This window comes from Misgurnus anguillicaudatus, chromosome 7, assembly GCF_027580225.2.
Source record: "Misgurnus anguillicaudatus chromosome 7, ASM2758022v2, whole genome shotgun sequence".
In the NCBI taxonomy this organism is placed as follows: Eukaryota; Metazoa; Chordata; class Actinopteri; order Cypriniformes; family Cobitidae; genus Misgurnus; species Misgurnus anguillicaudatus.
In genome coordinates, this window is record NC_073343.2 from 32,232,392 (window position 1) to 32,244,864 (window position 12,473).

Below are 12,473 nucleotides of genomic sequence, written 5' to 3' on the forward strand. Positions count from 1 at the left end.
GTACAAGTAAATCCACATCTAAATCCAGGGGATTGTTGAATGTTGGAGGGTACTATAAGACTTGAATATTTAAAGCAAGATAAAACAATGCAGATGTACAGACTTTAGCAGACGCTGTCAGCTGTAGCTGTGGTCAGGGGCTAATCTTATCCTCTTCGCTATCTCTCGCTCGCACACGAGTCAAGTCCTTCACTATCCCAACAGCCTCATTACAACAGATTGGTGCTCTCTCAGCCCTGAAATGAAAACTCTACCACACTATAGGAAAGAGAGAGAGATGGACAGACAGACAGACAGAGATAGAAAAAACGAAAAAGAAGAGACTCATGGTCTTCTGTCTGTTATCTCTGTTTTACACACAGCATCATTTTCTTTGCTCACACATTTACAGCACATAACAAATTCACAAATATGTCCCTATACTGTAAGAAAGTCCTCAGTCAATATTAAAGATATCAATGTTATATCACAAATGGTAGAGCATTGCGTTAACTGTGCAAAGGTTTCAGGTTCAAGTCTCTCTTGAAGTCTGTGCTAAATAAGTAAATGTATGTGTGATTTTGTGCTTTTAGGTACATATACTTGCCGCTGGGCGGCTCGCGTCACGGTGCGGTCCGAAAGCTCGTCTCAGCGGCGCTGGCGTTCGGGTTTGTGTGTTTCTGGCACGGTTGCCATGACTACCTGCAGTGCTGGGCCCTGCTGAACTGGGTCGGAGTGTCGGTGGAGAGCGCTCTCACCCTCCTGTTCTCCTCTCCTCCTCTTCGTCATGTTATTGTGAGCTTACACACACTCCTCCTGTTAAATCTCAACTTTAAGTCCAGCATTTTTGCTGCCAATAAACTGTGATAAATGTTTTAATACCACACAATAACATTTGCTGCATCCCAGTTCGCCTACTTACACTGTGTCTTAAAAGTATGTGTCATTGTCAAAAAAGATAGTTCATCCAACAATGAAAATTTTGTCATCATTTTCTCATTCTCATGTTGTTCTAAACATGTATAAATAATAGGGATGCACCGAAATCCACTGTTTAAGATTCGCCCGAAACCGAATACCGAATACCTAACCCTACTCGCATCCTTATACCATTAACACAATAAAACACATTAATGAAGTAAACAACGTCCACAGCAGTGTATTTTTTATTTTATTTAATTTTAACTGTAAAAAAAAGGATAGGCAACATTATGCCAGGATGACAAGTTGGAAAATCTATTTTGACAATTACCGTAAGCCTATGCATAATGAAAGCGATGCGTTGCGACACGCTCATTTTTCCAGGTGTGTCCGCGAAATGTGAACCGCCCCTAAGGCTCACCGAAAGAAAAAGGTCATCTCCACGTCAGCACCCAATGTGTGTAATCAACGGCCCTATCACGTCGACCAACGTGGCGCAAGCCTAGGGTTCGGTTCGGTGGAAAAAAATCTAGGATTCGTCCGAACCCGAACCCCGTCAAAAAGCCCAGTATTCGGCCGAATCCGAATTCTGGATTCGGTGCATCCCTAATAAATAATTTCTTTCTGATTAACACAAAAGAAGATATTTTGATAAATGATGGTTAGCACACAGCTGATTGTAACTAGTGTTGGGCAAGTTACTGAAAATTAGTAATTAGTTACAGTTACTAGTTACTTCTTTTAAAAGTAACTGAATTACTCTACCAGTTACTGTATATCAAAAGTAATTAGTTACTAAGAAAAGTAACTTTTAAGTTACTTTTATGTCTGCTTTTAAATGTAAATATGAACAGTACTGAACAGTCAAACAATAAAATATGGATGGGCTATTTTACACGTAAGACTCTAATATATCACATACTGTAGGAGCCTATTTTGCTTTAGATTCCACCTTTGAATATTTTTGTTAGAAATTATCTTAATATGTAAACTTACTTTATTTATGTATATCATTTAGATCATTTAGACAAATATTCTGCATGTTTACAAAAATATATAATGTGTTAAAATTGTGTAGTGTCTCTTTAAAAAGTTGGAGACAATTGTGTCAACATGTCATATTTTCTAAAATAAATTATCATTTTTCTGATTTCATATTTATTTTAATAAGTTAGAAACGTCTCCGCTGTGTCCTGCTGTGTTTCTGTTGGATTTAAATGATACACAGGATTAAAGGAAGATATTTAATCAGAAAACGGAGTAGGCTACGTGGATTGTTTTGTCGGACGGACACAGAGCGAGTGGATTGTTTTTTCGGATATGGAGAGACTGAAACTAAAACTAAAAGCGAGCTCACACATACTATGGAGTTTTAACACGGGCGTACAGCGCAGTGTGAATATTTTAGTGGAAACAACAATCGCAGATCGTTCTCTTCCATGAAGCCGATGTAAACATCTAAGAATATATGAACATTTCTCAGATTTATTACTTTTGTGGACTACAAATGCAAGTTAATGTCATGCCGGGATTGCTTGGCGAAAATAATTTACAAACATGAGACCGGATGGATTATGACTTGCGCACAATTTTTAAACAAAGGTATGTTGTCCCGTTTCGATTTTTCATGTTCATTCTATATGCACTGTCAGCTATGATGAAGTGTAATGAATCATTGCGCCGCCAACCACAGTCCTGCGACGTCAGATATGTTGTCTATTTTTTACAAAATAGAGTAATGCGAGTAACGAACTCATTTAAATTTCAGTAATTGTAATTGCGTTACTTGATTTAAAAAAATACTTCGTTACATGCTCGTTACTGCTAAAAGTAGTGGAATTACTTTGTAACGCGTTACTCCCATCACTGATTGTAACCATTGACTTCCATAGTAGGAAACAAATATTATGGAAGTATTGTGATAAATGATGATGAAGAAGATATTTTGATAAATGATGGTAAGCACCACAGTTGACGGTACCCATTGAATTCCATTGTATTTGTTTTTCCTACTATGGAAGTCAATGGTTACCATCAGCTGTGTGCTTACCATGAACTTCTTATGTGTTCATCAAAAAAAAAAAATTTATACAGGTTTAAAACAACATGAGGATGAGTTTTCATTTCATTTTTGCGTGAACTATCCCTTTAAGGGTAGTAGCCTATATGTATTTTAGTGTATAGCAAGAGTGTTCAAGTTTGTATAGACACACATTGCGATTGTTAACAACCATCAAATAATAACACACAGCATTTCAGCTTATTTCATTTATTGTTTCTTATATGTTGTTAATTATATAATTTAATGTAATTCAGTATTGCGTCACTAAATTCCTCTCTCTTGTAATCAATTATGTGTATTAGCCATAGACTAAATAAAACATGGACGTAATGTCCGTGACATCACCCGTAGGTTCTGAATTTCTGCATTTTTGAAGCTTAAAGTGGGCGGAGCCATCTTTACCGCACATCACAACAGGATAACCAAAAATGGGCAAAGAGGCGCAATGTGGGTGGAGCTTAGATGCCTGGTTGCAGAAACCACGTCCGCCTAGCTCAACGTAGTGACAGCAGTGGAAATCCACCTGTCACTCACATGGTCACGCCCTTAATTATGCAAAACTTTAACTGTGGGTTCACACCAGACGCGAGTTCAACGGTTTGCGCAAGTAGATTACATACAAAGTCAATGCAAAGACGTGATCAGACGCGTCCTCGGGTGGGGCGATGTGAATGATGCGAAATTGGTGATGCGTTTGCCGCGAAAACACGCGCTATTCGCCTCAATCGCGTCTTCGCCCAAGTTAAAAATATTCAACTCGAGCGAAAAATTAAGATAAATTTAGAGCAAGTAACGCGATGCCCCACGTTTGGTGTGTACGTAGCATAAGGCTAGTTCAAACGGATGTTACAAAAATTGAACTCCTCACAGTTGTTATGCAGGGCAAAATTTGCTATATCAAAACCACTTTTTGTACCAGGCTGTAAACACATTTATTTCTGCTGTAAAGTTGGACATTTTAACATGGGGGTCTATGGGATTGACTGCCTTTTGGTGCCAGTCTCTAGCGGCCAGTCAATGAATTGCAGGTAAATGGATGTGTGTGGATCTTTACTTCTGCATACTAATTTTAATTTCAATCCTATTTAGGCAGGATTGTATGCAAATTTGTAATGCAGAGAATGTATACATTCTGAAAGCCCAGAACATTTGGGATGACCCATCCCACCTGGGGCACCATATGTTTGAAATGGTACCTTCAGGCAAACGTTTCAGGACTATTAAGTCACTAACAAACAGATTAGAAAACATTTTCTCCCTAAAAGCAATAAATGCACTAAAGAATTCATAACGTGCAATCCTAATGAACAATTCAATGTGCAATAATGTTCTGTGTCTTCTCACAGGTCCGCTATCTGTCTCCCCGAATGCAGAGGCGTGGCTTTGCACTTATCTCCGCCTTCTCCACCGCCATGTTAATTCTGTCCAATCTGGTATTTCTGGGTGGAATCCACGTGGGTAAAATCTTCTGGAAGAGGGTGTTTGTTCAAGGTTGGTCATTTAAATACCTACACCTCTCACGGACACTGTTTGTCATCTTCAGTGAGATTTCTTCTCACTGTCCTCTCAATAAGTAACTGCAGATAATTCAGCCACAGCTGCTGAGAGGATTTTAAACTGTCTGGGTTCTGCTTGTCATTTCGCTCCGGATCAAACATGCAGGAGTGGATATGAAATCTGTCTGAAGTGCTCCGAGCGTGATGAATTTGCCATGAGCTAAATCACTGTTTTTGTGACGTATATTAGATGTGCTGTAGATCATAAAGATTAAGATTACAAAGGATATTGCAAGATAATTGTTATGTATTATTATGGATATCAACAATTCCATATAAAACAGTCATTTTAAAATTGTGAAAGAATTAATAAATATCTCTAGACATCTTATCAGAATATCTCTATTAGGGACTAGAGGTCTACACGGAAGACCCGGGACCCGAACCGGGACCCGTACGGGTTCGGGTCTACATTTGAAATTAACAGCCGGGTCTGGGTCGGGTCTTAATCTATTACTTCGGGTCCCGGGTCTGTTTAACATTGTGGGTAATACCCGAAGTCGATCAGACTCGGAGAACACACACTCACATAAAATAATTCAAAAACAGCAACAAAAGCTTAGATGAACTGTCGCATACATTCTATGACGCTAAAATTGCGTTAAAAAGTTTATATTTGGTTGCTCCAACCAGGCAGCTAACGCGCATGTGCTCTTTTAAAGCCGCTCTATGCATTTCTGCGTTTTTGTCAAACAGCGACCCCTAGAGTCGCTGGAGAATACTTGCAACTGTCGTAATTTCCCACTCTAGTACTCCGAAGATAATGACCAGGTAATGTTTCACAATTTCACACAAATATTAGGCTACTGCATAGTCTACTAAACTACAGATGATGGTAATAGGATAATAAGAAGTTTATTCCAAGTGTAGAGTGCATATAATAATAAAGTACCGCGTTTGCTAGCTTATAACGTTTTTAGATGATTGCATCTAAATCACAAGTAAACATTACAAAATGCCATGACAAAGTTAATTGTGTACGTTGCATTATTTCATAACATTGTTCGCTATAATGTCACTATACATGATTATTGCTATTTATCATAATAGTTTGCAAATTGTGCATGTATACACTATTTACAATCTCTAGGCTTATTTATGTCCTGATAATTATGTGAGATATTGACAACTGTTGTCATGATAATCGCATGACATACTACAAGCAAGCGCAACAACATACAACATAGACCGCAAACAAGTTTACAAATGAGAGATTTACTTACTAGTCCATCAACAAGATCTCCAGATCAGCATCCCTCCAGTGCTGTCTTTTAGCTCACGCAAACGAGTAAAAACCTGACCGAGTGGGACTCTTGTCCAGTTCCTAATGCGGTCAGATTCTCTTTTCCTACTCTCTTCCGAACGCGCTTTCTTAACTTTTAAATCGTTTAGCATCACGTCTCAAATCCGTGCATGCAGTTGTTGTTATGGGCTTGATCGACTTCATGCAGCCTTGCAAGAACCGACAGCCGGATGACGTCAAAGTGCCGTCTCGGATCATTCTCGCGGTACTTTGATGTCATCCGGCAGTCGGTTCTTGCAGCGCCGCACAAAGTCGAACAAGCCTAACGTGTGTGACGTCGTTGCCGTAAAGAAAGTCGTGATTCTCGCGAGATTTGTCAGGGGCGGTTCTCTCAAGCTTGCATTGCTGGTTTTGGTAGCGGCGTCCTCCCCGAGCTTCAACAGGAGGATGATTCGCCTTAATATGACTTTGTTTACCACCGAAATAACTTTGAAGCTGTTATATAAGGTAAAATAACTGCATAGTGTGTCTTTAATGTTTCTCTGGCTGCCAGCTTCTGGCAGTGAGACGCAATGACTTTACCTTTGACAATTGGCTCTTTTATTTAGAAGGCGGGACCTATTCCGCCGTACCGCGCATTTTGCACTGACTTCTCTAATTTTTATAATAATATTATAAATTGAGCGTCTTGCTGTTATATCTAAGAGCACAGAGATGATAGCAAAGAAGTAAAGCTAACGAAAGCAGCAATGGCACTGAACGCGCAATCGTTATTATAGTCCAAATGGGCAAACATTATTAAGCAAGTTGACCTGATACACAACAAATGTAAAACTGTGTTATTAATCACCATGACTGTAAAATGGACTTTTAAAGCTGGAATAAGCATTAAACATTTCAATCGTCAAGAGAGGAACAACATGGATGGAATTTCTTGGAAATAAGGATTGTGCATCACACAGTCAGGTACAAGGAGGGAGAAGACTAACTTCTATGGGTAAGACAAAAAGTTTAATTTTTGCTACTTGTTTATTGACTTATTAATAACATTTAGCTGAAGAATATTTGCCGGTCGGGTCTGTGTCTTCCTGGACGGGTTCGGGTCCAGATTTTAAATAATAGACGGGTCTGCGTCAGATCCGGGTCCAGCTTTCAAAACAACAGATGGGTCTGGGTCGGTTCAGTGTAGCACATTTACGGGTCTGATCAGGTTCGGGTAGGAATTTTTGGACCCATGTAGACCTCTACTCCAGATTTCACTCTCTTCCTAAAATGCACGGATTTGAAAAGCTCTGTGTCCCTGATTGGCCAGCTAATCTGTACGTTGTGATTGGCCTGAATACCTCTGACATCAGCAGGAAATGTGACGCTCCTTACCATGTTTAAAAGATTTGGTTGCTAACAGGAGTTAACTCACAGGCCGTGAGTCTGAATCGGGATGAATTATGATAATATCAGTCTTTTCTGTATCACCAATCCCAGGAAGTAAAATCTGTGTGTGTTGTAGTCCAAGAAAAGAGATTTACATTGGAGACAATAAGTCGCGTCATCGTTTACTTTGGTGTTTGTACCTTTTGCATATTTTTAACATGAACTAATACACAATTACACACCAAATAGGGCTGTCACGATTAAGAAATTTGGCTGACGGTTAATTGTTTAGTAAATAGTGACGATTATGATGATTAATTGCCTGTGTTTTATTGCTTTGCCATTTAATTCTCATACATTTTTTTTTGTTTTTCACACAAATATATATTTCAAAAACTGAAAATTCTTTATAAGAAATAAACACAAGTGTCTGAAAAATAACTGAAAATAAAAATGCAATCAAAATAAACTGACTACCAGAAGAGGCCTTAAATAGTAGCCAATTCTACTAAGGTCATTTTAGTACAATTAATACACATGTATTGAATGGCTTTACAATGTATCATGTTGCACTGTCAGTTAAGGAGTGCCATCTGATACGGTCTCATTTATACAGGCAGTGCAGCTCCCCCTTGTGTTTTTTAAAGAGATGTGCAATCATTGCGGTGATCTGAAATCATCGCGATGAGGTCAAACAATCGCGATGAGACGATGATTTAATTATTGTGACAGCCCTAACACCAAAGGAAATGTAAAATCGTGAATTGGACAATAGGTGCTCTTTAAAAGACCACGGTGTCGATATTTAATGGCTCAGTTCACAGCTTACCCTCCCTTTCAAAACACATAGAAAAGCTACGGTAGCTGCCACAGGACAAACACATCATCATCTGAGACAACGTAGTGACTGAGATCTCGACAGTAGATTTTTAACAGCAAAAGAGGCACTTTTTTATGCACTTTTTCCTTTGTTTTCAATCTTTACAACCTTCTTCTTATAGGAACAGGCAAAGTGCCTACAAATTGTGCTTTTATAACAGCAGGCTCTTACTGATAGCGTAGCTTTAAAGATCTTTTCATATGTAAATAATCTATGTTATGATTGGCTAGCCTCCATTCAGATTTAGCCGTACACCATCATTCACAGAACCGGACGGGTTGTTGAATAATGAATGGGTGTTGATATGTAAACACGCTTAGTCATGTGCTAATGCGCTCAATGTTATCTTCACGTCTGTTTAATTTATGTGTTTTTCATGAGTTACTTTTAATAGCAACACGCTTTTTGTGTCTGCTTTTTATTTGAAGGGACATATCATGAAAATCAGACCTTTTCCATGTTTAAGTGCTATAATTGGCTCTCCAGTGCTTTTCTTAACCTATAAAACATGAAAAAGATCAACCTTGTAACTCAGTTTGGGTAATCCATTCTCTGCAAGCAGTAAAAAATAGGTCATTGCAATTTGGCTCCCTTTGTGATGTCAGAAGGGGATAATACCGCCCCTTAATCTGCACAATCCAACCACAGCACTGCCATTTAGTGCAGAGATCAGCTCATTTGCATTTTAAAGGACGCACCAAAAAACGGCAAATTTTTGCTCACACCTACAAAGTGGCAATTTTAACATGTTTTAATAAATTATCTAGATGGTATTTTGAGCTAAAACCAAATATTTATTTGACATCTTAAAGTCTTGTGAAATGTCTCCTTCAAAGTACTGTAGGCGTGACGCGGGTTGAATCGTATCGAAGGGATTGGCAGACACAATATGAGTGTGTTACGCTACAAACACGCACACAGATCCATAGACTCCATGCAACCAGACATTAATGAAACAAGAGATCTGAGATGCCGACTTTTCTTCCAGCATTTGATTCCTGTGGTAGTTGGCATGACAAAATTCATTAAGTAGCTAAACCTGTGACTCCAGCACCTAAAGGACAATGAGGTGTAACCACAAGTAATAGCCTCCTCTGCCTTAACTTTCTCTCTTTCATTCCATTCTGCTCCATCCTTGTTTTCTTGATCTTCTGATGCAACAAGGCAGGTATTTTTAATGAAGCCACCAGAGAGAAATGCGCACACACACACGCGCGCGCATCTGTCCTCTGTGTTTTAATGGCTTGGGGCTTTCGGTGAACCCATTGAGGTGAATCAGTGAGCATCACCTTAGATGGATGATTTATACGGACTTGGAGCGAAAGATTTGTGGTTTTAATTTTTCACATACACTTCGAAATAAAGTATTTATCATGTACATAAAAATAGTAAGTGTGTACCGATTTAATATCTTAATACTCTATGTTGGAGCAATTCTTTGTATTGGCACGGGTTGGCGCTGTGATCTTAATTACTGCAGGTGTGGTGCACAGCGCGAGGTGCATGGTTTTTGACCGTGAGACACGGCGTATGCTATAGGCAAATCATGGAGACTTTAAGTTGAGAGTTAAGTTGATTTTGAGAAATGTTTTACTTTTCTTTATGTTAATAAATGGATTGGCATATCCGACTTTATTTTTGGAGTTTTGAAAGTTTACTATACTTGCTTTAATTGCTTTAATTAGGAAACAGCACGTCGAAAACACGCGTGCAAAACAATTTAAATGTGCGCCAACACCCTATTTGTGAAATCCAGGCCAAAGTCTCATGCTGCATTCACACCAGGCGTCAAGCGCGAGTGATTTAAATTTTAAGTCAATGTAAAGACGCAATTATGCGCGTCTGGAGGTCTCGTGGCGCGAATGAGGCGTTTAGCGCGGCAGACGCAAATTCACCTCATTCGCGCGAACGAGGGAAAATTGCGTCTACAGTGCCGCGCTAAACGGCTCATTTGAGTGTTGCCGCGGGAAACGCGCAAGTTGAAAAATCTGAACTTTTGCGGAAAACGCGTCGCGTTAAAGGACAAGTTCGGTATTTTACACTTAAAGCCCTGTTTTCAGATTGTTTATGATGAAATAGAACGTTTATGAATGAAATTTGAACATATGATGCTGGCCCGAGAATTTTCGGGTGTATATTGTTTCACCTCCCACCTCAGTAATGGCTGTATGGGTGCACTGGAACAGTCCTTCCTGGAGTGCATTGGACTTTCGTTTGCAGGGACGTGGGGCTCGCCGAGTGGTCAGGGGTGTTCACTGTTATGCTCACACAAAAATCGTTGCAAAAGATGCTTTCCAACAGGTGTTATTGTAGTTTTTGTCCAACTCCATTGACTTGTATTAGATGTGCTGTGAGGTACAGTATTACTCCGCACCGGGAACGTTGTTTGTACAGGTTTACAACGAATGCTAAAACACCTGTTGGAAAACATCATATGTCCAAATTTCAGTCAAAACTGTTCTATTTCATCATAAACAATCTGAAAACAGGGCTTTAAGTGTAAAATACCGAACTTGTCCTTTAACCAATCAGGAGCTTGCTCTAGTAGTGACGTGATTACAAGAAGCGAGCGGAGTTGCAGAAGCCCCTCCCATGACGCGAATTTTCGCATGAATGTCTTGAATGACAAGAATTTTGTGAATGAAGCGAGTAAACTCAAAATGTTCAAGCGTCCAACTACGCGCGAATAGCGTTTTTTTTACCACCTCTACCATATTTGGTGTGAACGCACGGTCATAATCTAATGAGGAGAAGAGCATCAATGTTTAATTCCAGCATCAAAAGGAGCATCAAAGTTATTGATTTCAATCTGTAACATAAAAATGACTTTGGCTGGGTTTTCACTGGTAGGGTCACATATTATTTTGTACAGGTAACTGTCAGCTCATTATAATTCGCACGTTTCATATTGATCCTCCAAAAAATACAATAATAAGTGTTTTTGCACTGCAAAAATGATTTTCAAGAAAAAAAAATATTATTTTTGTCTTGTTTTCAGTAAAAATATCAAAAAAATTCTTAAATTAAGATGCTTTTTCTTGATGAGCAAAACCACCCAAGAAAATAAGTCTAGTTTTTAGACCAAAAATTTCAAATCTAAGTGATTTTGTGCATAAAACAAGCAAAAAATCTGCCAATGGGGTAAGCAAACTTTTCTAGAATTTTTTTTACATTTTTTTGCTTACCCCATTGGGAGATTTTTTTTTTGCTATTTTTTTGCTATTATATTTGTGGTCTAAAAACTAGACTTATTTTCTTGGGTCGTTTTGCTCATCAAGAAAAAGCATCTTAATTTAAGAATTTTTTATATTGTTACTGAAACAAGACAAAAATACCAAGAATTTTTTTCTTGAAAATATTTTTTTGCAGTGTGTGTGTACCCTTGAATCATTAAAACATCTTGTTTCTTCAACAGGTTGGTCCTCTGTAGCCGTTCCCATGCTTGCTTTTCTCTATTGCTTCGCTCAGGTTGGCATTGAGTGGGACATGAGATGACATCACTGCTGCTCGGTGTGGCATCACTGAAGGACAACGTTTTTTTACAGAGACGATGATATTAAAAGTTTACTGTAATTCTGACCACTCACAATTTTGAAACTTGCAAGATCCTGCAAGAAAACGTGTGAAACAACAGGTGCATTTCTATGTTCTACCGAAACGTGTTTGTTATATAGTATAATGTGTGTATGTGGTCACTTTAAAGGATGTGCTGCTCCAGGTGTGCGTTTGATGCTTAATCCTGTCGCTGCTTTATGAGTTTGTCTGAACACTGATGGTGACACATCGGTCTGATCAACGGCCAGGAAACAGGAGACGACCCGATCATTACCCACCCTCCACGTTTCTCCATCTGTGTATATTTTCATCCTCTGCTTCGTTTTGGCCGTCTGATCTTTCTTGTGCTGATCTCTCTGTCTTGTCTCATTTTCCTATCCATCACTCGCTCTGTCTCTCATCATCTGTGGCTTTCTCACAATGTATCTTCTTACTAAGAGCTCAAGCTGCTATGCGTTTAATGAGATTACTGATCTGAGGTCTGAGCCTGTTGTTTGCACTTTCTTCGAGTTTATGTGTGTGCTATAAAGGAGGATTACACTCTTAAGAGCTTTATCTGTGCAGCACCTTTATTAGCATCAGATTAATGACTTCTAATCTCTCTCTCTCTCTTTTTCTTTCTCTCTCTCTCTCTCTCAGTCTCTCTCTCTCTCTCTGTATATGATGTTATTTTAGTATGGTAAAGGTCAGGTGTGACCTGCTCTTTCTATGAGTCACATTAAAATGGCTCACACAGGTCCTTGATGTGTGTTTGTATGTGCGAGTGTGTGTTTTCAACGCAGGTCACTCCGCTTTTAATAATTGTTGATTAAATTTGCAACTTTGCAGTGCAAATAATTACACAAACTCAACAATTCCCTCCGCTTAAAGCTGATGTGTTGTCATTGACATTTTCCCCTTCAGTGT

The 12,473-nt window shown here is 39.0% G+C and overlaps 1 protein-coding gene across 4 annotated transcripts in view; it reads left to right on the forward strand.

The window, feature by feature from the left end:
* hhat (hedgehog acyltransferase) overlaps positions 1 to 12,473 on the forward strand; it is a 62,347-nt gene extending 49,874 nt beyond the window's left edge. For all 4 annotated transcript variants that reach the window (XM_055171400.2, XM_055171402.2, XM_055171401.2 and 1 more), the window contains exons 10-12: positions 573 to 774; positions 4,309 to 4,453; positions 11,428 to 12,473. In XM_055171400.2, the coding sequence (XP_055027375.2) occupies positions 573 to 774; positions 4,309 to 4,453; positions 11,428 to 11,507 (427 nt within the window). In that variant the 3' untranslated portion in view covers positions 11,508 to 12,473. The remainder of the gene's footprint in view (positions 1 to 572; positions 775 to 4,308; positions 4,454 to 11,427) is intronic.